Source organism: Phaenicophaeus curvirostris, chromosome 2 (genome assembly GCF_032191515.1).
Source record: "Phaenicophaeus curvirostris isolate KB17595 chromosome 2, BPBGC_Pcur_1.0, whole genome shotgun sequence".
NCBI lineage: Eukaryota > Metazoa > Chordata > Aves > Cuculiformes > Cuculidae > Phaenicophaeus > Phaenicophaeus curvirostris.
The window spans coordinates 57363644-57389367 of record NC_091393.1 but is presented as its reverse complement, the minus strand read 5'-3'; the positions used below and the strand labels follow the sequence as shown (position 1 = coordinate 57389367).

The following is a 25724-nucleotide window of genomic DNA, read 5'->3' as shown; positions in this document are numbered from 1 at the left end:
TCTAGCTTTTTTTTGCCTCACTTTGCCAAACAGCTATTCTCTCCACCCACTCTCATCTACATGGTCTGTATTGCCTTTCTGTGACATGGAAGTAAGCATTCCCCAAGCCAACTGAGAAAGTCTGAATTGTTTTGCAGAAGCCACTAATTTAAAGCATAACACAGGAAACAGCAAATGCAATAAATTATTGTAAAGTCAGGAGTAAGTAATGATTGTTTGCCAAATCAGTTACCAGATATTTCAATCACTACTTAATTTTCCACTTAAGGCACCCCTTCACTCTTAATCAGATCTTTATTTGGACTCCTAACTTGTGGGCACACATGCTGACTAGACAGTCACATAACATTTTCTTTCCAGAGCAGCCCTCATTGCTTCTTGGTACGAAATAGCTCTGGTAAGGAACTTACACGATAGCCAAACTTTTCAGCACTAATCTTTACCACTTAGCCACACAACTCCACCCTATCATAGAATCATAGAATAACCAGGTTGGAAGAGACCCACCGGATCATCGAGTCCAACCATTCCTATCAAACACTAAACCATGCCCCTTAGCACCTCTTCCACCCGTGGCAAGGACTGATGCCTGGAGCTGGAGTGTTTCATTTGGAGAACACATTAGCAAAGACGGATTTTTTTTCCCCAACATTTGCTTTCCGCCTACATGGTCCTAGGGATGGGAAACTGAGTTTAGATTGGGTTCTGACATGCCTGTTCATTGCCTGATGACACTCATTTATCATGAGTGATAAAATATTTTAATTTAGGAGCAAGGAGGGAACTAAACTTAGTTGTAGGCGTTTGATGGCAATCCTGCAGATGAGGAAACGATTTCTTCCTCGGTTACCTGAGCCTCTTACGCACAACAGCTCCTGCTACACCACTGCTTTTGCCTCCACCCTTGCGCTGTTTGCAGAGGGTGAGCTCAGCACCACTTTCCCCCCCACCCAGCTCCTGCCCTACCGCGGGCTCTGCCAGCGCAGGGAGGTGGCCAAGGGGACAAACACCCGGTGCTCTCCAGGCCCCAAGCTGGCTCCAGGTGCCAACAGAGGGGTGATTGTGGTAGCGAGTGTGGGTTACTGGGATATCCCTGTTAGCAGACACCCTCATGAATCCCTCTTTGCACCACCAAACTCTTCGCACCTTGAAGAAGAGAAGGGAGACAACTCGAGTGTTTTCACGGAATCATTAGGTTGGAAAAGACCCACCGGATCATCGAGTCCAACCATTCCTAGCTATCATTAAACCATGCCCCTCAGCACCTCACCCACCCATCCCTTAAACACCTCCAGGGAAAGTGACTCAACCACCTCCCTGGGCAGCCTGTGCCAGTGCCCAGTGACCCTTTCCGTGAAAAATGTTTTCCTGATGTTTTCGGAGAAAGGGCACCCCCCGAGACTTCACCAAGGGAAAACTTCGCCGCCATGGCCAATAAGAGAGGGCAAAGGAGCTGAAGCTTTCCCGGGAGCTGCGCCCGGGCAGAGCCCTCCCCCCGCCCCTCCCCGCTCCTCCCCCGGCCTTTTATAACGCGGCGGAGTTTCCGCGTCCTGTGACTGCAGTCAGGTGGTTGCGGGCTTTCCGTCCCTCCTTCCCTCTCTTTTTTCCCACCCCTCCCCTCCGTCCTTCTCCGTCTTTTCCCCGCGCCGGCCGAGGGAAAGTTGGAAGGAAGTTGTCGGCTGGGAAAGTTGTGAGGCAGGCGAGCGGCGCGGCCGGTTCCCCGCGGGGCGGAGGGTCGAGGATGGCCGGCGGGGAGGGGGCGGGCGGCGGGGTGCCCGAGAGCCGCGAGCATCTCTTCAAGGTGCTGGTGATCGGGGAGCTGGGCGTGGGCAAGACCAGCATCATCAAGCGCTACGTGCACCAGCTCTTCTCCCAGCACTACCGGGCCACCATCGGCGTGGATTTCGCGCTCAAAGTTATCAACTGGGACAGCAAGACCCTGGTGCGGCTGCAGCTCTGGGATATAGCAGGTGAGGACCGGCGGCGGGCGGCTTTCTGCGGGGGGAGCCCCGAAGGGGGAGGAGACCTGCGAGCCCGGCTGCTGGGGGTCCCGGCACCTCCGGAGGAAAGGCTGTTTGGACTGCGAAGTCTGTCTGCTTGTTTTTCTCTTGCCCTCCGTTCCCCGCAACCCTCCTGCCTGCATTTGAGGCGTAACTAGACGGCACTCTCGCTGTGGGAGCGAAGTTTTGGAGTTGTAGGCTGTGTGCGCTCCTGCCGGGTGGTGTTGTGGGGCTCTTGGCTGGACCTGGGTTCTCCAGCACTCCTCAAAAAGCTGCTCTGCCCTGTTTGCTGGCTCCAGGGCTCCCAGAGCGTTCCTGCTTGTGCTGCTCCTCCTGACCTGCTTGCTTAGGAGCTTGTTGCCTTGGTTGTGACTGCTGCTTAAATCAGCTCGTGGTTGTGCCTCCATAACGATTCGAGAGGGAGCAAATATCTTTTCCAAGTAGCTTGTGTTTAGCGAGCATGGGTTAAAGGTAACTCAAACTGCTAAAATCATCCTTGAAGGAGTAAATAACCTGTGTCCCTGCAAAGTAGTAAAACAGAGTGGGACTTGTGTTATTGTTAGTTTTACATTCAAATAATGAGTTTGTCTATCAAAAATATACTTTGAGCACATGGAAGCACGAAAGCCGTGTTCACTTGTCCAAACTAAACATCGTTCCTTTCCATATGTAATTCAAGAGTGCTCTTTAACACCTCTGTCTTAAAGACTCCAAAGGTATACCACCTCTTGTGGTTAACTTTGCCCGCACTGCTGTGTTTAAATACCACTGAACAAACTGTTTTGCTGTGGCTTTGTGGGAAGTCTGCTTCCAACTCCTTACTCGTGTCAAGGTGATATTGCATTTCTAGTTTTGTGTGCAGCCCAGGTGTTAACCTGCAGCTGCCTTCATCCCTCTCTACCACTCAGAATGTCTCCATGGATATGAAAGTGGACTTCATTTCGACTGTTTGTGTTTACACCTACAGGATTGGAAGCTGCTTGGGTAACAACTGATAGTTACTGTTTCTGTGAACTCTGGGCTTTATCAAGTGGAAGCTCAGAAAAGAGGAAGTGTAACATGTGGTTGTAACCCTGTGACAGGCCAGCTGTACATCAGCTTCTGATATTTCTGCTCTAAAGGTTATCTTTAAAAACGCTTCAAATGTGATTCCTCACACTAAAAACCCTGCTGCTTACTGCAGTGTGCTGAAGCATGCCATAGGTCTTTCATCTGCTTACCTGTAGGGAAAAGTGGAATATTTTGACTGCTATTTTGGAGAGCAAGTAAAATGTTAATAAGCTTTCTTTTCTGATGTTTTCCTTTTACAGGTTGGCTTTAACTTTCTTTGAATCAATAGGCAGTATCAGTTCAAGCGGCTACAAAGCTCTGGATGCAGTGTAGTGATTCCTGGGGCTTTAAAGTGGGGAAACTATCAGGATCCTGGGGTTTGTCAGACTGCTGTGCTTGTATTTAAATTCTTCCTCATCCCTCGGTTTCTGAGACTGGAGTAGGCTGTGTGGTTTGCTGAAAGTAATCTGTTTCAATAGGCTAGGCAGAAATTTAGCTGTAACTTGTAACAAAGTTTGGACAAACCTGTTTACAATATGAGAAGTCCTGTCAATATACACATGCCTTAATGTCAAGAAATAGAAGGCAGTATTTTTCACTCTTGGTTATTGCTCTTAGTGTGTCTGGGACACTGCTGGGTGAAAACTGAAATTAAGAGCTGCTGAAAAATCCTTGGAGGCTTGTACTAATATTGCTGATAGATTGAAGAATAAAATTTTTCCTGTTGCCAACATATTTTTTCTGTTTTATGGTGTGTTGTATAGTTTTCTGTGAAACACCTGGCAAGCTTTTCCCTAGTGAAAATGAAAAAGGAAGAAAACTGTTTTGCAATTTGTACTCCAAACTCTTATGTCTAATATGGTAGTTCAGGCCACTCTGTTTTCAGTGACCTGGGGATCCTTCCCCAATCGAAAACCAAGGCCAAGTGCAGAAGTAATCTTAGTATTGGTGATTTTTGTTTGGGCTATGCTTAGCTGGTGTAAGAGTAACAGTTCAGACTCCTACAGAACTCAATTAGGTGTTAATCATTAAAATAAAAGGGATTCTAGTATCCATAAGGATTGTTTAATGGTCTTAAAACTGCTGAAGTCCTTAGCCTGCCAATGTGTTCTACAGATGCCTGTGTCTATACTCATTAATATCTCTAAATACCTGAGGATGTTAACAGGTTTATATAGAAACTATTAGGTTAGAGAACCAGGTTGGATATGGCTTCTATACAGTCATGATGTGTATTCCCTAAGGCACTTTATTTAAGTATGTAATAAAGTATCTGAGCATGTGATAGTCATTCCCTTGTAATTCATTGGTCCCACTGTCTTCTGGCTCATGCAGATAACTTTGTCTGCTGGTGTGCTCAAACAGCTTTAGATCTCCCAAAGAGATCTAAATCTTATGGTAAATAACATTACATGTGACTTCCCTGGAAGCAATATAGAATCATAGAATGGTTTGGGTTGGAAGGAATCTTAAAGATCATCTAGTTCCAACACCCCTTGCCATGGGCAAGGACACGTCCCACTGGATCAGGCAGCCCAAGGTGCCATCCAGCCTGGCCTTGATCACCTCCAGAGATCAGGCAGCCACAACTTCCCTGTGCAACCTGTTCCAGTGTCTCACCACTCTCATGGTGAAAAAGTTCCTCCTTATGTCTAGTCTAAATCTGCCCCTCCAATTTATAGCCATTCCCTCTTGTCCTATCACAACAAGTCTTTGTAAATAGTCCCTCCTCAGCTTTCTTGTAGGCCTTCTTCAGGTACTGGAAGGCTGCTCCAAGGTCTCCTCGGAGCCTTCTCTTCTCCAGGCTGAACAATCCCAACTTCCTCAGCCTGTCCTTGTATGGGAGGGGCTCCAGCCCTCTTATTATCCTTGTAGCCCTCCCTCCTCTGGACTTGTTCTAACAGTTGGATATCCTTCTTATGTTGAGCATTCCAGAGCTGGACACAATACTCCAGATGAAGACTCACAGGAGAGAAATGGAGGGGCAGAATCCCCTCCCTTGCAGTGCTGGCTGTGCTTTTTTTGATGCAGCCCAGGATATGGTTGCCCTTCTGGGCTGTGGCCACACATTGCTGGCTCATATGGGAGCTTCTCACCAGCCAGCACCCCCAAGTCCTTCTTGGCAGGGCTGCTCTCAATCACATCATCCCCCATTCTATATGGAAATGGTGGATTGCTCTGGCCCAGGTGTAGGACCTTGCACTTGGCCTTGTTGACCCTTATGAGGTGCTTTCATTCAGAATTTATCTTGATACATTTAAAAATGCCTCTGAATTAAAGTCTAACCCTTAAGCTTTTTTTTATATCAAAGCTTCTACTTAACAGTTCATCATAAAAAGTGTTCCAGCTGGGTGCTGCAACCTAAGATTCTGTATCTAAATCAATTGTAAGAGCTAACCATGTAGTTCAGTCATCAGCTATAGATTATAATGCAGATACTGTGCTGGTTTCTTGTGTGATTGTAGGTAGAATGATGAATGTTGTATGTTGCAATGCAGCAGGTTTCTGAGAAACTTCAATTTCTTGTGCCACCAGAGGTTTGGGGGTTTTTTTGTTAGTAATTAGATAACTATCAAATAGGGCATGACAATGTTACACTGCCAATGCTATTTTTCCAGTGAAAATAGCCTTCCTTTTTGAAGGTACAAATTAATGCAAGTTCCTGCAGCATAATCAAAGAGGGGGTGGGGGGAGGAGGTGTGAACTAGTGAAGGGGGATGAAGTTGTGCCTAGACTTGTGTATTCCAGAAACACACAGGCATTTTAGTTTTTAGACACAGGTTGTAGATTGTGGAATAATGCAGATGAAAAAGTCTGGAAGTAAGACTGATCAGTTGCTGCCAAGTTGTCTTGGTTGCAGCATGAAGTATTCTGAAGCAAGCAGCTAAACAGATTACATGCATGTTCATACAGGAGTAACACTTGTAAACTTTGGCTGCCCTTAGGCATTACTCTTGGGGGTTTTTTTATCTTGACGTGCGGAGTTACGATAAATCTCTCTTCCTGAGTAAATTCTGAAAGTGAATCTATGTTAATGCCCTTCATCAAATGATGTAAATAGCTGGCCAAAGTAATAGAGATAGGAATGTGTCATTGTAATAAATACATGTAAAACAAAGGAGTCTTAATGATAGGGAAGTGCTTTTCAAGTCCATTTCCACGCTCTCGAGGTTCCTACTTGACAAGCATGCTGTTTAAGTATACTGCACTGACAACAATGTTGTGTAGGAGTTGAATATAACATATTGATGAAATTCAGTCAAGCATCACTGAAGGAGCACTTTAAGGGCTTTCTGTATCATAAGGTGTTAATCTGATCTAATAAGACCAGCAACTGAGTAGTGTTAGCTGCTGCTTCATAATTACATTGGCTATCACTGTCAATCACATCATACTATACAAATATGCAATTCTCTAGTGGGCAGGAGTGGTAAAAGTTGCAGTTGACTGCTTGAGCTTGGTTTCTGAAGAATGTTACTGATGACAAGTGGTAGACAAATTTTGTTTTTAAAGCTTTGACCGAGATTCTACAATAACTTCAGGGTGATAAGCACCTTTCTTTCAGGACTTTATACACTCTTACAAAGGAAGCTCAGTTTTAAAACTGAGGTGCTGCTTTAACTGGAAGAGCGTGGCTATGAAATTGACCAAATAGTAAAGAAATGAATGTATTTTAGTGTTCTAAACATGCTCTATACAAGCTTTCAGAAGTTGAATGGTAAGACTTGTAGCATGTAAACTTTTTATTAAATTCCTGTCTGTCTTCTTGAAAAGATCTGACCTTTAACTTCTTAAAAGTATATGCCAGTCCCAAAGAGGATGAAGCAATCAGATGAAGTATTTAGCTCAGATATGAAGTTGAGAAGAATTGGAACATTCCATCTTTTCTATGATGACAAATGAATCTTAAATATGTGAGTTGATGTTAAGCTTTTAAGTTTTTTAGGAAATTAACTTACTTTCATCTGTTGGAAGCCATGTGAAGTGGAGAAATGTGTGCAGGAAACCATGGATGTGGAAGAGCGAGGGTTTAAACTGAAATGAGCACTTGCAAAGCAAGATAATTGAAGGGAAAATACAAACTTTCTCACTTAAATAAGTAGGTGTGTTGTTGTGCCTAATAGGTCTTACCATTTCCCACTTTAATGGAATATCTCCTCTAGAAAGGTGAAATAGTTGGTTGATATGCACCTTCTGTGGAACATAGCTGTGTAGTGTTGTGTATTTTGGTGGCTGGGTTTCAAAGGCATTCAGGCTGTTCCAGTATGGTATTGTGTACTTGCATGTGAGAGAACTTGTAGCAGCTGTATATTTCAGTTTCTCTCAGTCTGCATTTGTGCTACAGGCATGTCAGAAGACTGCCAAGTTGCTTCTATGTGCATGGTCATTAACTTGTTTCTTGCATCATGGGCTGATTCTATTTCTTTTTAAAAATAAGGTCTAAAGCAACTTTTAAGTGGTGTTAATATATCCTTGAAAGACTGATGCCCCCTTACAAGGAGCAATCAGAAAACTTCTTCAATTTTCTATACATAATGTAGCTCTGTCAGAGGCTCCTTTTCAGAGGAGTTCCTCTGAAGGATGGAGAGGTTGGCGGTAGTAGGCTTTAGAAGTAGTCAAGGTAGTCTTGTAAAAACTTGTCCTTACCCACAAATATTTTGAAGATCAGTGTAGGGATTAAACTGGAAATTGCTTAGCTGTGTGCCTAGTACAAGTGAGTGTAGGGTGGAGGCTGGAGAATCTAGGCATAACCTGCCCCAGCTGTGTGTTTTTCTCACTTGTAATGATCTCTAATGACTGATTTAGGAATGTTTTCTGCTTGCATACATTTAGAAACAAATCTCATAAGAAATTACTTAAGGATGATATTGGCTGGAAACATGCAAGACTGGCAGTTAAAGTTTGAGGAGGGGAAAGTAGAAGGCCTACTTGTGGATTGGAATGCTATCTCAGCAGCAGTAGAGGCAAGAAACAGAACAGAAAGTGTGCTCAGTTTCCTTCTGGAAGCCACCCCTCTGTGGGAAATCATGTGTGGGTGTCTGTTCTTGTGACTCTTCCAGAGCAGCTGAATTAGTTATGATATTTTAGTTGAGAATGGCTTGTTGTATTTGCAGCTCTACAGCTAAGTATCCAAATAAGTGCTGAACACGTTAAACTTGTTTTTTTAGTGTCTTCAGTCATCTCTGAATACAGAATTTGGTTGTCAGCGTGCTTCCTTTTTTTTTTTTTTTGAATTCTTGTATTTAAGTGACTTTTTTTTTTTTATGAAATGCTGTCAAGTAAGGTATGGTTATTGGTATTGTGGTTGAAGCGAGTTCCTTGTTTTACTAGTAGGGTGCCAAATTATTCGTATTGGTGAACTGGTACTATATTATATAGCAACTCAAAGTACCTTACATGTTTTCTTAAACTTCTTAAAGCCTATGTGCTGATTGGAATTCCATAAGAGTACTGGAAATGTCACTGACTTGGAGCTGGTGTTGTAAGGCCATTTAGTATAGTAGTTTTGATTGTGCAAGATGGGATAGTTCAGTTAAATGGTAGAATTGAGACAGATGTTCTTTGGGTCTCTTGGAAGCAAGCTTGGAATTTCTCTGTAGGCTTTTCTAGGCATTAAAAATGTGATCTTAAAAGATCACCTGATCTAGTGCATGCTTAAAAGAAAGTTTGCTATATTGATCTTGTGGGTACTCTTAATTTCTATCCATGATGGAAACATGACTTAGTGCTTGAGGTTCTAATTGCTATGTAATAGATGGAGCTTCAGCCCTATTTTTTCAAAGGGAACATTCGTATCATATGTAACCGTTGCTCATAAGCTCTAGGCTGTCTACAAGATCACAGTAAAAATACTTCTGTATCACTCTACACAAAATAAAGGATGGATTATTATCCATTAAATGGGTGGGTAGGGGCTATGTAAGATAACTAAGTTATTTGGTGTGATACAGCAGATGGGAGGAAAAACAGTATATATTGCGCAGCATAATAACTTCTGGGTCAAATCATAATGCAAACTAGAAATCTGTGCAGAAATCCACTTGCTTAGATTGACCATAAGTTTTTTTGAGGTATGTATTGGCTAAATTCTTGTATGTCATGTAATTGACTCTAGTGGAGTAAGCTGATTTGCTAAGTTGGGTGCATTACCATTCAGAGACAAACTAGTGCTGGCAACATTATCAAAGAATCATAGAATAGTTTGGGTTGGAAGGAACCTTAAAGATCATCCAGTTCCAACCCCCATGACATGTACAGGGACATGTCCCACTAGATCAGGCTGCCTGAGGCCCTATCCAACCTGGCCTTCTACACCGCCAGGGAGGTGTTCCTCCTCGTCCTATCACTACATGCCTTTTTACAAAGTTCCTCCGCAGCATTCTTGTAGCCCCCTTCAGGTAATGGAAGGTCTCTGTAAATTCTCCCTGGAGCCTTCTCTTATCCAGGCTGAACAATCCCACTTCTCTCAGCCTGTCCTCCTATAGAAGGTACTCCAGCCCTTTGATCATCTTTGTAGCCCTCCTGTGGACCTGTTCCAACAGTTCCATATCCTCCTTATGTTGAGGGTTTGAGAACTGGGCACAGTACTCCAGATGAGGTTTCACAAGAGAGGAATAGAGGGGCAGAATCACCTCTCTCGAGCTACTGGCTATGCTTCTTTTGATGCAGCCCAGGATACGGTTGGCCTTCTGGGCTGCGAGCGTGTATTGCTGGCTCATGTCGAGCTTCTCATCAACCAGCACCCCCAAGTCCTTCTCCGCACGGCTGCTCTCAATCACATTGTTTCCCTTCCTCTATTGAGACTGTGGTTTGCCCTGACCTGGGTGTAGGACCTTACACCTGGCCTTGTTGAATCTAATGAACCTCATCAGTGTTGCAGCTTCCAGGTCCTGCCATCTTCACCTTATTTACATGTCCTTTTTGTCTCTTACCAGTTTGCTTTTCTTTGTGTGCACCAGGACAGGGTACTGAAGTACGTGCACTCAAGTACAGTTTGATTTAGCACATCCTGTAACAGCATGATCTAAACTCATTTTCTTTACCCATGTAATGAAATGCAGGAATCCTAGCTGTGTTTCCAAAAAACACTCCAACACAATGCGTAAACTGAAATTCTTCCCTTCAGTAGTGAGCACAGGCATTGGGATTCGGTCTCACTGCTGTTGCAAATAAGAGTACTTGAACTCCAGTGGTAGCCATTGCCTTTGTCTTTGAAGTTCCCTCCAGATACTCACTTTAGAAGTTCTGCAGCATGATATGCCATGCCAGAACGAAGTGATTTACAATAATCACTATTCTTATTTTCTTTTCTTATTTTCTTATGAAGGCATAAAAGTAACTTGTGAAATTCTCACAGGTGTTAAAGCTAGCATGGCCAACATTAAGCAGTGATTCCGAAGCATAATATGCTTCTCAAGCTACCAGTTGTAGAACATTAGATGTTCAAAGTTTTCTGGCTATGGAGCCATGGAAAAGTGAATGGGGTGTCAAGAATAGGCTTTGAAAAATGATGGGGTTTCAGGCTTGAGCTTAAGTCATAAGTATCAACTCTGCCTAGAGAAAGCATAGCTCATTTTCAGTAGTAGTAGTGGCTTCTAGATAAGCAGCTAAGGCAGACCTGTATTCCTTATTGTATGGATTGTAGCAGCTTTTCAAATAATATATTAAAAAGCAACCTCTGAGTGTTGCTGCAAACAGTTTGTGGGAACTTGTTCTTTAAATTCTCCCAAGCTAGAGTGCTATGGATGGCAGTGGCAGATATTTAACACAAAATTCCAATCACGCACAATGTACCATGACACAGTGAACATTTTAGTGATTAACATTTTTTCAGTCTCATGATAATGTTATTCTCAAGACAAACTGACTTTAGAATTGTTCTCCTGTGTGCTGTGAAATGCTGTAGTCCTTGCAGCATCAATGTTAAGTATACAGTACAGCTCTGGCTCCATTTCCAACCATTTCAGAATTAAATACTAACTTCTAAGAAGATATGGAACCTTTGTGTTGTGATCTAAACAATATACTGTTGCGGATGAACCAATATTCTTCAGTGACTTTTGAATGACTGCAGTCTCTCATACTGTATACTAGGTCCAACTAAAAAAGACTAATCCTATAGCTCAGGAACCAAGAGTGGGAGGGGAGAGATAGAGATGGTGATAGAACATGTTCTAACCTGTCAGTGAGACCGGGCTCAACCTGATCACTTCACTTAATACAAGTGGACGTGTGTTCAAATATAGATGTTTTCTTACCCTTGGTTGGAAAATGTCAATGTGCAAGAGTGAACAGTGAGAGTAGAAGATGTGACAGCAAAATTGATGGTGTTCCTCAACAACCTTTCAGAAAGTGATCTGTGGAAGAATTGCTTTGAGCATTGGGGGCATCGTATGCAGCTGTGTGTCAACTCAGAAGGGAACTATTTTGAAGGTGATTATATCTTAATTTGTTAAAGAGATACAGGCATGTTCTTATCATTTTTGTCAGATGTCTCATAGTATATTGTGGATGTTGGGTCTCCAACCGTGTCTCACTCAACAGAACTGCTTCAAGTGCACTCTGTCTAACATAGACATAACCAGAGTACCAAAGGCTATCTCTTATGGTAAAATGGGGGTCAGTTGAACAGGGATTAACTGGATAGGTACCTTTTCCCCTGAAGACTGTCTTTCTGAAGGGCTTGGGACCATTCCTATTGGGAAGAAGCCCATTCAGTGGTCAGTTAACTTTTCCACACTATCCTTAGCAGGAAAAAATACTAGCAATTCAATTAAAATCATTTGAGGCTGCTTTTGTCTGCTAGAAACTAAAAACTGCATTTAATGAAAATATTTCTAGTTCTGTCTAAACAGGAAGATGCAATGTTCCTGTAGTTCATAGTTCTTGCTTTTTACCTCTTGGTGTTTGTCACCAGAACCACAAATACCAAATATTACTTCCACAGTGATGGAAAGTAAAAGTCAGTGTAGATGTGCCCTTAACTCTTACAGGTTTCTAATATGTACTGGAGTGCTAGTATAGTTCAACACCTCTGTGGCTTAAGCCCTTGTTAAATTTGAACTAATAGCTTAAATGGATAAGAATGAGGAGCAGAGAGACACCTAGCACACAATTAGAGCCTTTTTGCTCTCTCTATCTATGGCTGCTGCCCATGTGAAAAAGCAGGTAGACACACTTGAGCATGTCCTGTAATATTGATAGTGGTTTGGTTAACCTACTTATTGCTGAATAACAGATTCAGTCTAATTGGGCAAGACAGTTCTGGGCCAAGCTGTGCTGGTTTAGGGAGAGTGGGGAATGCTGTAAGCAGTGGTAGCTTGCCAGTAACACATTAATAAATCTGGGTACAAAGGACTCCAGTTGGCTCACACCTTACCTAGGTAGTGATAAAATGTACGTTAGAAATCTGGAGAACTAAGAGATGCATCTTCAGGGCAATTCTGGATATCTGCTGCATTTGGCCAAACATCTGGCCAACAGGCACCTTGAGTGTAGTCTGTTATTCCCTGTGCCTCCTAAAGGACATAGGTCACCTTTGAAAGGGACAGCAATTCTAACTTAGAGGGCTGGGCTGCATGGCTAGCCATTTTGGATGGCACTTCAGTATAAACCTACCACACTGAATGACATGAACTTTGAGAGATGGACTTGTGGGAAGGTGCCACTCAGGTTTTCCTCAGTGTGCAAGCCTGGTTCTAGAAATCTGGGGGCTTGGAGGTAAGGCAGCACAACTGAAGCAGGAAGGAGAGTGCTCATTATGTTAGGCCTTCTTTTGGTGTAAGGAAAACTGGAAGAAGAGGTTTCACTTACTGTTGAATTGTATTTTTCTTGAGTAGGATGAATTAGAACACAGATGTCTCATGGCCTTGAGTTGTCTGAAACAACTTTTAGACTTTGGACACTAAAGTCTAAGCAATAGCACTGTGCTTGCACACTGTGTGGCTAATGAGATAAGAGTAGTTGATAGCAAGGACCTAAGAGCCATGGTCCTGGCAGTCGAATTAGAGTTATTCTGACTGTCACTAATGACCCTTCTTGTATTTTGGAATGACTAATTAAATATTAGTTGTTGTGGTAAATATTTGATCCGAGAACCCTTCTCACAATGGAAGGAGAACATTCCAAGTATTCCCAGACAAATTGACTTATTGTGACCAATTACTATGGCTTAATAAGAATCCTGTAATGCCCAAGTTCACTGCAGAGTATAGTACCTGTTGATAGAAAAGTGTAGTAGCTGAAACACTCTAGCTGGATGCATTAATTTGATTCACTAAGTGTCCTGATCACTTTCTTAATTATTGTAGTATTGTTGGATGATTTTTTTTTGGCTCGATTTATAGATTGGGGTTTTTTTTCCCTCTGTGTGGTGTAGTCCTTCTTTCTGTCAATTTTTTTTAAACTGCCTTTTAAGCTAACTGAACTCTGAGCTTCAGCATTCTGAAGGACAATGTTAGCAAGAGCTGCTTGGCTTTATCTGTATGTTGAAGATTTCGTGGTATCTACCAGGCTTTTGACAACTCTATTATTTGGTTCAGGGTAAAACTTCATTGCAATGGTCATCCAGTTAGCAGCAAACAACTTTGTTATAAAACTCTTCAGCTAGTTGTACCTTGACTTTTGGATGACTTCAGTCTAGACTATACATATCTAGTTTACGATCATTTGATGTTGAACTGTCAAACCTGTTAAAATCAAATTTTGAGCTCTGACCAGCCATTAAGCCGATTAGCCTGTCAAAGATGACTTGAACTGACGTAACTTCAATAAAAGAATCTATTTGTTCCATCATTCTTCCAGTTGTCAGGCTTTTATAACTTCTGGTTACCTTTCTCTTGTCATTAATGACAACATTTGCAGGATGCCAGAACTGCTAGTCTCATCTGAAAAAAGTTAAACTTTGTCCAGTTGTCCATCAGTAAATCTGATGTTGAGGGTTTAGATGCAACTAACAACTCCGGTTTCCAAGTTGCGTGGCTTCAGGATAGAATAATCTTGCCTTTTTTCATAAGGCAGGGGAACTTGTGCTACACTATTGACAGAGGTGAATCAAAATTTACCTGCACAGTAAAAAGTATATCTGGGGAAGCTTCTTCTAAGAAGTTATTAGGCCATTTTATTCTCAGAGTAGGTTCATGTTAATTTGTATGAAATACATGCTCATATAATCATAAAACGGTTTGGGTTAGAAAGGACCTTAAAGGTCATCTAGTTCCAGCCCCCCTGCCATGGACAGGGACACCTCCTGCTAGACCAGGATGCTTAAGGCTCCATCCAGCCTGGCTTTGTACACTTCCAGGGAAGGGGCATCCATAAGTTCCCTGGGCAACATGTTCCAGTGCCTCACCACTGTCATCCTTATGTCTAGTCTAAATCTGCCCCTCTCCAGTTTATAGCCATTCTTGCTCGTCCTGTCACTACAGGACTTTGTAAACAGTCCTTCCCTGGCTTTCCTCTAGCCCCTTCAGGTACTGGAAGGTTGCTATAAGCTGTCCTCAGAGCCTCTTCTTCTCCAGGTTGAACAACACCAACCCTCTCAGCCTGCCCTTGTATGGGAAGGGCTCCAGCCCTCTGATTATCCCTGTGCCCTCCTCTGGACCCGTTCCAACAGCTCCATAACCTTCTTATGTTGAGGATTCTGGAACTGGGCACAATACTCTAGATGAGGTCTCACAAGAGAGGAATGGAGGGGCAGAATCACCTCCCTCAACTTGCCAGCCACACTTCTTTTGATGCAGCCTAGGATATGGTTGACCTTCTGGGCTGCAAGTGCACATTGCAGGCTCATGCTGTGGTTCTTGTCAATAAGCACCCCCAAGTCCTTCTCTGCAGAGCTGCTCTGCATCGACCCCTTATCCTGTATTGAAACCATGGATTGCCCCGACCCAGGTGTAGGACCTTGCACTTGGCCTTGTTGAACCTCATGTGTTTCATACAGGCCCATTTCTCCAGCTTGTCTAGGTCCCTCTGGATAACATCCTGTCCTTGTGACAATTGCGCCACTCAGCTTGGCATCATCTGCAAACTTGCTGAGGGTGCACTCAATCTTGCTTTTGATATCATCTATAAAAATATTAAACACTGGTCCCAGTACAGACCCCTGAGGGACACCACTTATCACAGATCTCCATCTGGGCATTGAACCATTGATCACTGCTCTATGAATGCACCCATCCAACCAGTTTCTTATCCACTGAACCATCCACCCATCAAATCCATATCTCTCCAATTTAGAGAGAAGGATATTGTGGGGGATTGTGTCAAAGGCTTTACAGACTTAAGACTTCTTGGTATGGTAAGTAGTCTAGAAGAAGAAACCTTGACAATCTCAATATTGTGTAGTTCCAGCAGTCATTTGTTCATTTAACTTGCTTTTTCCAGCATTGATTCCTATCACTTAGGAGAAGTTAAGAGCAAAAATAATGATGGGAGTATAGGCTATCTCCTGCTATCTAAAAGCAAGAACTGCCACAATGATAAGTCACGCTGCTGAGATAAACAGGACTCTTGTTTATTCCTTACACTGTGAAAGATTGCCTTGAAGTACATTTTAAATGTACACAAGGTTGGCATTGTCTGAATCTTATGATGATAACTTATCTTCTGAAGTGAAGGACAAAGATAGAGCTTCTAAAGTCAGACCTGGCTATATTTTTTTATGTTGTTTTTTAATGTATGACTTAGTCCTGTTACATTGTAAACTGTAACTGTAAACTTCCAAGCTCTGATACAGTTTAGTTTATCCTAAAACTTAACTCCTGTATTGCAGCTGTAGGGAACTGTATTAGTTTGTGGTGTGTGACATTTTGCAAGCATGTCACTTAGTTGTTGCAATTACTGGAAAATATGGTGACAAAATGTGCTGATTCACTTAGATGTGAAAATGTTGCAGTTGGAGAATGCAGAACTTTACATTGCATGTCGCCACTTCCGTATCCTCAAAAGCACCTGATCCCTATGGCTGCCGTCTAGCTTAGCTCCTCTTCTATACTTGAACCACTAAAATTGGGAGAAATAATACCTTTGGTACTGTCAGGCTTACATTAAGGCACTAGAACTACTGGAATGATTAATCCTCTGTCCTTTCCATTCTTCTAGAGTAAGCAAGTAATTTTCCTGCCTTCTTCCTTCCATGATTATACTTGCTGGAGACTTTAAGTCTGGTTTCATCTGATCACGTCTCGCTTTTTTTCTGCTTTGGAGTATGATCCACTTTCTGTAATGCTTGACACTATTCTCGCACTCAGTAAAATCACTACAGCAAAAATTCTGGTGGACGTAGGAAAGGGAATGACAAATCACTGGCTGAAATGAGCATGGTAAAAGAGTCAATTTACTTTTAATACCTAAATAAAGAATGATGTTCAGACTCCAGATTTTGGGGGAGTGGTATGTTCTATAGTTACATTTTCTGCATAAGTTTTTGCAAACAGAAAATTACTTGCAAGAGCTTTGCCTGAAAGTCCCTTTAAATTTTCAAAAGGCTGTCTAGAATGCTTTCCATCCCTTACAAGAGGCTCAGCCTAGAGCATGTGCACTGTCTGTAATAACAGGATTGTAAAGAAGGTCTACTCGGTTCATACTGAATTCTTTCTGCCTCTTTCTGCCTCATACCATATAATTTTTACCATAGGAAATATTTATTTTTTAGGCACACTGTGTGTTACTACTGCTGTCATCTCTATGGAATAAAAATGGATATATCCATCCTTTTAAGACCTCCAGACAGAACAAAAGAGCAGCCATAAGCTACCGCAGGCCAGGCCTAATTTTAGTGCATGTGAAATCTAGGGGTGAAATCAGTTCTGTGTAATAAACTGTTTCGGAGTTTGGGCTGTTTCAGTAAAGGGCAGCACTCATATTGGAGACATTAATCTGTAATACTATAGCAGAGTTAGCTTGTGCGTCGTCTTAGGAGGAAAGGGTATCAAATCTGTTTAATGTAAAACTTAAATCCATTAAGATAGACTTCTATGCCAATAGTCATATATATGCACTTCTGTTGTCTACTTTCACTCAAAGGTAAATTACAGAAGAATATGTATTAATGTTTTTTTCCAAATGTGCAACTTATAACAGCAAAAACCTTGGACTTCTGAGCAATAAAGCCAGCTAGAAGTAAGTGTGATTTTTTTTTTTTTTTTGGACAGCTGAGGCTGACTGCTGTAGATTACAAAGTAAAGTACAATTTGGTGTAGGCCAGAACTGCTGTCTTCTCACACAATGAGAAAAGCTACTGTACAAAGCTAACCTTGCCTTCTAAGTTACTCCAGAGCTCCTTAACTTACCGGTCAGCATGATCCCACTTACAATAGCCTCCCCTGCTCAGGATCCCATGATGGGATCCAGGTAGTCTGGTGTTCCACTGTAAGACCACTGTTGCCTTTCTGCATGGTGTTTAAGCTTCATGTGTGGCTGGGGGATACTGGAGTGTAAGAATTCACCAATGTCAACAAAGCAATTGCTGAGCGATCTTGGTTATTACTAGTCAAAACAGCTCTCTAGCTCATTTTATAAAAAGGCATTGGGCTTGGTGGATGGGGAAGACTGACTATGGTAAAATGATGGGAATTCTCTTGGCAATGGAATTACCACAAACTTAGATCAGTGATGACCAGACTTCTGGACAAGGCTAGGGCCCTTGTTATTTCTTTAAGGAAAGCAATTTGATGTTTGGAACTCTTAAGTTTGCTTATGATATACTTTGATTCTTTTCTTTTAAAGCTGTATGTGATGCTGTACTACTTCAATCACTTTGGTGCAACTTAAATGCACTCTCTTCAGGTTTCAGCAAGGCTTATTGCTATATGAGGCTAGTATGGCCTTGTTAACTGTTCTTTAACTTTAAAACTTTTTCGGATAGGAAAGCAGTAGACAGGAAAGGATTCAGTTGATAGTAGTGTCCTTCACTGTGGTAACTGATCACAGCCATGTTTACCTAGAGCATGCACGGCTATCTGAGAAATGGTAGCTGCCTGGTAACCTTTTCTGCAATGCCCAAATAACTTGTTTTTCATATGTAGTGATGATGCTGTCTCTACTCCTTGCTGGTAACAGTCTAGCTACCTGTTCTGTAACTAATCAATACCACTTAGTTTTCTTATGTAAACATCTGTCATGATTTTTGAAAAACTTACAGCCTTAATTAAAATAAAGACTAAAATCACCACAGATCTCAAACAGCCAAATAAGTAGGATTAGAGGGGCCATTCCCCTCACTGCTTCAGTTTAATGTGCAATCTCATCTAAATAACAGCAAGTAGTGCCCCTTTCTAGACCATCTTGGGGCCAAACTGAAGAAATTCTTCTACTGAAGACTGGTACAGAGCACTGGAGGCCTTGATTATACTGTTTGTTTTGTGGGGCCTTTCTGTGGTGTGAAGGGATGTACTACCTGAATTGGACGCATCTTCAGTAGAATTGGAGATATTCCTATGAGGAGTCAATGGTGAAACTGACAGCTAAACAAATGGGGAAAATGAGAAGTAGCTCCTCATAGCTTGTGTGGTGCCATATGCAGCAACTGGCTTTATGTAACTAAACTTTACTCTGTGCAGCTCCATTTAAAAAAAAAAAAAAAAATCCCCACCATCTAAAGTTAAAGCCGCTTTAAATGCTGCACACTTGATCTACAGAAGTAGTAAAAGCTTTCTGGCCAAATTCCTACTTAGTGGTGTTTGATTCATGAAAACAGTGGGCATGTGGTACAACAATTTGCAGTAAGGCTACACTAAACATGCCTTTTAGGCATAAGAATCCAGCCCCTTAAAGTCATAGGGAGACAATGTGAGTTACTTGTATGCAAGCTCTCTGTACACTCTTGAAAAGACTTGTATCAGCAATGTGCCTTGTCCAGTGACGTAGTCACTGAGGTGCAGGCTTGGTGCCTGGCTTGTTCACCTTGAGTCTGTGGCATAAATGCTGCTTCCAAACTTGAGCTTTAAATGTAGAGGGAAGAGTTTTCTTCCTGCATGCTCTTTGTTCTTACTCAGGAGATAATGAGCTGGTAGTGAAGAAACTCTTCACTACCAGGTGTAACTTCCACTCTTCAGAATATGCTGGCTTGTGATTCTGTTTTATGCAGCATCATACTTTAAAGTTGAACAGTCAGAAATAACGTCTTCTTTATAGAGCTTTAGTGTTCTCTGGGATTTCACTGTAGCTGCTGCTTTCAGGCAATTCTAACAACTGCTTAGTCAACCTTTTCTGAAAATGTCTGTGGGGAATGAGTTAATTGGTACACTGGAGTACTGATATTAAAATAAGCTAGGAAAGCTGTTGAAAGGATCCCTTGTCAAGTTCTTTCACCTGATGAATTTCTTGCTCTTTGAAAAGATGATAATACCCAGTTCTTGTAATTGTCCTTGCTAATCAAAGGTGGACTTGAATGTTTATAAACAGAGGAGAACTGCTTCCAATTAATATTCTTACTTTATCTATTATAAAACAGCATATGCACTAACTGCTGAAAGCTGAAGTGATGATACACTGTCAAACTAAATTATAAAGGGCAGGGACTACTGTTCCAATGAAGACTTCTGAACAAAGCAGAAAGCTATTTTAGTAGCCTGAACTTCACAAGCAGCATGTTAGCAGTTGACACTGCCATGCCTATTCCAGTACAAATGCAGCATGATGGTCTGACCTTCCAAACAGAAGAATAACTGAACTGGCACTCTAATTCTGCTTTTCAAGTGTACTCACTACAGTAGTTTTACTTAGCAAGTAGTCAACTAAAGCCTTTTCTTAACCATTGGTTTTCTTGATTGATTTTTTTGTGAACAATTGTACCTTATTCTGATAATCTTGTACCAAATTCTAGGGTTGCTGTATTTGGAAGTTATTCCAGAGAAGGTCTTAGACTTAAAAGATGAAGTCAAAGATAAAAAATTTAGCCAGAGGAAAAAGACCTATAATACAGGTGACTACTTCAGAAGATGATTTGAAGGCTTTTAGCTGGGCAGCTTGTAGAAACCATTGTTACTCACCCTACAGGAAAAAATCTAAGATTCTAGGTGAAGTTACTTAGCTTATATCTAAATCTTGCAAAAGCTTTTTTGAAGAAATAATGATTTGTGTACAGCTATGTTGGTAGTCTTTTTAGGCATTACTTCTGCAAGAATACTTCTCAACAAATAAGTTGAGGAAAAAATCAGTGGTAGTTGAAATTGCAAACTGCTTTTAACATCTGACTTGTGTGATAAATATAATGCTGTTATGATAAGATAAGGTAGGGCGGAAGATGCAATGCTGTATGAACTAGGTGACTAGATCTAAATGCTAAAATTTTATGTACTAACCTAGTACAGAAGTCCTATTTACTTTGACTGCAGTTCATGCTTAAATAAACCTACTGTGTCACTCTTTCAGGCCAGGAACGCTTTGGAAATATGACCAGAGTATACTACAAAGAAGCAGTTGGTGCTTTTGTGGTCTTTGATGTCACAAGAGGCTCCACATTTGAGGCTGTTTCAAAATGGAAGCATGATTTGGACAGTAAAGTACTACTTCCAAATGGCAGCCCTATCCCTGCTGTTCTTCTTGCAAACAAGTGTGACCAGAAGAAAGATGGCACCCAGAATCCCTCTCAAATGGACCAGTTCTGCAGAGAAGGTGGCTTTGTTGGATGGTTTGAAACATCTGCAAAGGTGAACATAAAAAGGAAATACATTTTAACTCTTAAATTAAAGGTAGTCATTTAGGGAAGCAAATTATCAAGTATCAGAAGTGACAGCCAAGTCTCTAGGGTGTGGCAGAAATTGGAGGACTTAGAGTGTATTTTCTGTAGATTATAACTGCATTTTCAATTCAGAAAAACTCTAAAACTAACTGTAAAACTTGATTAACTGACTTTGGTACGGTTTTTTTCTTGCATATGTCAGGATAAGTGTTGTTGTTCAGATGTTAGTACTACTACTAATCACTAATCAAGCTATCAGAAAGATACAAGTAATCTTGAGGTGCAGATTTTTCAATTGCAGCTTCTGTCTTTACTGTTGCACATAGGAAGTTGTAAGACTCTAGAAGTGGACAAGCTGTTTCCTCATTTCTTACCACCCACCCAGATAATACCATGAAAGCATTCTTTTATTTTATCAGGCAGTGTCAAGACTGAACTGGATAAAAAAGAAATTGCTCTGTATTAACTTAAGCTAAGATAGATATCTACTTTATTCAAACAGGTAACTTTGAGTAACTCATACGTTGTGCAGTTTAGTCTACAGACTCGATCAAAGCACAGGTAACTTGAGCTTGCAGTGACTGAACTTTAAAGTTGAATTCAACAGTTTATTAAAACCCAATTGATACTTAAAGATTCTTCTAGATGAAGGCAAATGTGACTAAAAGACTAAATTACTTGTCTGGTTAACTTTGTGTTGTAAGCTAAACTTGAAAGTCCCTTGGCTTGCCTACTTTCTTTAGCTGTTGCTTGTAAACTGCAGAAAGTGACACTTAGACAACACTTACAGACTCTCTCTTTAAGAGGAACATGATATGAAATAAAGTAACAAGCCTCTTGATCACTTGAAAAGTGAATAAGGGTACACAGTTACAGGAGTTAGTCAGCTAATAATTTGTTTGCATTTGAACAAATAATTCTCAAACTCACCTGTTACTAAAACCTCACATTAAGTCTCTATAGTCAAAAACAATATGAAGGTTCTGCTTTATGTCATGTCTTCCCTGAAGCTTCGTCTGTCCATAACACAGCTATGTATAAACTTCAGTGTGATGTTAAAAATAAATGCAAGTAACTTTGAGCAAAACCTAACATGGGAGTGTAGTGATAGCTTATACTTTAGGTGGCATTTAAGCCTTAATGTAAAAAAAGGCTCTTCCTGCAGAGAGAAGTCCAGACAGTATTAGTCTTAGTTCAGTTACAAATTTACTTATTTAAGGCTTTGAAGAGGTGTAGTTAAAATAGCTTAGCAAAAATTCAGGTAGGCTTTCTTTTTTCTAAGTGTACCAAGTCAGTTTATGGTTTTAAGTCCTGCCCACTTAAATATTCTGATAATCTGCTTTTGCCTTTCTGCTGGAACTGATACTTGAATCTTCAGTCTAGTCATCAGTAACACAGGCCCTGCTCTCTAGATTGGAGAATATTGAAAACAAAAGAACTGCAGAGAGTATAAATATTCATAGAAATATCTTACAAACATCCGTACACTAAAATGAGAAGAATCCTTCTCCACTCTGGGCAGAGGAAAAGTGCTCTGGGAATGCTCTGGGGTGGTATTTCCTTTGGAATTGAAGATTTGCAATTCCAAATGTGGCAACCCTGTGGTGAGCTAACAGGTGGCCCAGCTAGGTCGATGCTGTGTCCATAGGCCCCTCAGTAGTAGCCAGCTTGCCCCCTCAATAACTAAAGATACTTGGAGGATATCCTGATGAAATACCTTTAGAGCATATGGGAAATTTTTCAAGTCTGCACAAAAAAATCTGGAGTGGCTAGATGAGGCACCCTGATTTAGCTGGGGTTTGAGGCTGATAAAAAAGATCATTTTACATGAATAAGTGCATCCAAACTACAACAGAATTGGAGGAGGGTCCCATAGAGGTGGAACACTACAATGTAGTAATTGCCTCTTTTTTTTCCTGATGCACAAATGCACTTTGGCATTTGAGTTTTCCAAATGCAGGTGACACTTATCCCCTGACTACATAATAGATTACAAATAGGATACTTTAATGTGAGTGAGTAACTTTTTCAAACCTTTCTGGTAACTTTTTTGAAAAAACGAAGTGTATGAGTAATGATGTGAGGCACTAAAGCGATTTGTGTTATGTTGATTAGACTGCAGAGGAGTTTTTGTATTTGCCTAGTTTCTAACAGGAATGTCTGACTTTAACAAAAATCACTGACTTATTTGTTTTCAATGTTTTTAGGACAACATCAACATAGATGAAGCTGCTCGATTCTTGGTGGAAAACATCCTTGCCAACTACAAAACCTTTCCTAATGAAGAGAATGATGTGGGGAAACCAAAACTGGACCTAGACCCATTGAAAGCAGAGAGTAAATCACAGTGCTGCTAATGCTACCACTCTTGAGTAAATGTTATGAGATGAATGATAAGACTGTTTCCTTAAATTGGACTGCTGCTATGGTGCTGCATTGTGACCATCCATGTGGGGTGTCTGGTATTATCTAAATAGGTGATTCTTGTGGGTGTTTACATATTCTTGTTTAGCATGAAACTGAGTATCTTGTGAGATGTCACTCCACTTGAGTGGCTGTGTCTAAGTCTGGTTAGTGTCTTCTTACTTGAGAACATAAGGTAGGTAGTGTTTACACTCCTAAAACAGAACAAAGGTAACATTCAGTGTGTAGTTTCCTTCTAGGACATTTGCTACATTCCAAATAGGACTCATTTCTCATGGTTTTAACTGCATAAACACTTGCACCTTTAAAGTAAATTTTTCCTTTGTCACCAGTAAGGTCCACTTCATCAGTCTCGCCTATGCACTTGTCCCTATTTATTATCCCCCACCATGAGGATCTATCTCATTGCTAGTTCTCCTGGATTGAGGCATCCCAGAAATCTCAAGGGGGCTAATGACCAATGGAAGGTATCTATCTTAGTGTGTCCACTAAGGGTGAGTGAAGTAGATGTCTTTTACCACTGAGTGAAGGGTAAATGATTGTACTTACCAGGAGAAAGGCATGGTTTTAGAAATACTAATAAAAAAGCATCTCCAGCAATTTAAGGCAGAATGTTTTCAGCTAATACTATATATATATGAAACACGTTAATGAATACAGTTGTAATGCTGGCATATAGTTATGGTAACTTTGCCCATATGTGCATCCAGAAATAAACATACCATAACCTTTTTGTGCACTAACACTGAAAACTTTACCGATTCAAAAAGTAATCTGTCTTACTGTTCTGTGACAGTGAGCTTGCTTCTTTCTCCTTCTGTCTTGAGGTGATTCTGAATACCATGAGGGAGGGAAAAACCCAACAAAAAAAAAAATAACAAAAAACCCACAAAAAACCAAAACAAAACTCAAGCTCTTGCGTTTTTCAGTTTTACAATAGTGCTGCACTCTGACTACTTGTAGCTGGTGAACTGGCTTACCAGTTTGTAACTCTGTATACTGAAATGCTTATGTTCCCTTGTTATAACTCATAATTTTGGCAGCAAATAAAGATCAAAAGGATTAGAGATTTCACGGTTCTTGAATACATTCTGGAACTCTGGCTCTGCTTGGCTGAAAGGCTTTGAAGCTCCTCTGTTTTAAGGGTTTCTTCTGTCCTGGTACCTCACTGCTACTGACTTAAGAAGTCTTATCTTGCTTCATCTGATGGTGCTGGTGCTTACTTAAACATCAGCATGAAGTATATGCCAGATTGTATATACTTTAATCTGTATTGAAATTTCCTAGGCTATCTTTTTTTTTTTCTAAAGAGAAACATACTTTTTAAAAGAAATAAATATATTTGGGCATCTTACATGTTGTTGGTGTATGCTTTTGAGAAAATGAATCTTTACATTGTGTCCCTCACTATACGCAAATGCTTTCACTGATATTCAAGAACAACTTTGTCTTCTACTAGCTGCTATGTTAAAGGCTTATTTTAAATTACCATACTAAGGCTTGTCATAAGCTCAAACTGGGTTTAGCTAGCTTAGGATTGTAAAATAATTCAGATAAAAGGATTCTTTGGAAATCTTCTAAGTGAACATCCTTATCTAAGCAAGGTGACAACTAGCATGCTTAGACTTTTGTGTGGTCTGGTCTTAAGCCTTCAATAATGGAGACTGTATGGCCTTGGGAAAGTTGTTTCAATGACTGTCCCCTGAAAGTTTATCTAGTCTGAACTTTTAGCTTCAACATGTCTGTGATCTCTCATCCTCATACTGTGCACCACTGTAAAATGTGTCCATTAGGATTGTGCGGATTTATTGGATGCTTAAAGTCTGATTGCTACTTTAAAACATTTTTGAAAGCCTTGTAGCATTGCAGAAAGGAAGTTGCACCCATCTGTTACTTGCTTAGTGTCTTGTTTGCGTTGTTAATCTTTCTACGTAGCCTGGAACTACCATAATCATCTTATTCAGTCACTTGTAGAACTCCATTTAGACTGTAAGCTCAGTTTTAATAAGCTGTTAAATCTCCAGTGTACTGTCTTTCTAAACTTTAATTACAGCTGCACTAATCCAGTAACTAGCCAGTGGAGCGTGTGTATCCTGTTTATGTGCTTTTTGACTAGATCAAAATATATCTAAGTGACCAGTCAGGTGGTGCAATTTCATGTTCACTGGGCTTCATTTGTAAGTTTATTGAGCCTATGCAATTTAAAATGAAGTTTGTCACTAATAGGCAAAAAAGGGCCAGTTCTTAAGTATGTCTGCTATGGCATAGAAGGCTGGTCTACATTCAAATGCTAGTATCTTAAAATACCTACTTTATTGGGGAAACTGCCAACAGAGGCACACTTTTTTTCTTCCAAACCGCTATAGTGTTTTCTTGGTTTTTTTTTTGTTTTTTTTTTCCAGAATCAATACCAAAATGAAAAATTCTGAAGCTTTGAGGTGCTACTTAATTAATTTCGTTTGAGTCCTGCCAGTGACAGTATAATCCTATGCAAATCAGTTTCAAGAATGTCTAAATTTCTGCTTGAAAAGCTATTGCTACTATGTTTAAGCACTGTCCTTATTTTG

General features: G+C 40.8%; 1 protein-coding gene across 1 annotated transcript; it reads left to right on the top strand.

The window, feature by feature from the left end:
* Positions 1–1657: 1657 nt before the first annotated feature.
* RAB32 (RAB32, member RAS oncogene family) lies at positions 1658–24064 on the top strand. Its single transcript, XM_069852178.1, has 3 exons — positions 1658–1970; positions 20424–20701; positions 22941–24064. The coding sequence occupies exons 1-3, from the start codon at positions 1742–1744 to the stop codon at positions 23088–23090; spliced, it is 657 nt and encodes a 218-aa protein (XP_069708279.1). The 5' UTR covers positions 1658–1741; the 3' UTR covers positions 23091–24064.
* Positions 24065–25724: the final 1660 nt, after the last annotated feature.

Excerpts from the sequence above, each read along its gene's own strand:
- RAB32 (XM_069852178.1), top strand. The coding sequence starts at position 1,742 with ATGGCCGGCGGGGAGGGGGCGGGCGGCGGGGTGCCCGAGAGCCGCGAG. Across the intron at positions 1,971-20,423 it reads GCAGCTCTGGGATATAGCAG|GCCAGGAACGCTTTGGAAAT; the intron begins GTGAGGACCGGC and ends TCACTCTTTCAG. Across the intron at positions 20,702-22,940 it reads GGTTTGAAACATCTGCAAAG|GACAACATCAACATAGATGA; the intron begins GTGAACATAAAA and ends CAATGTTTTTAG.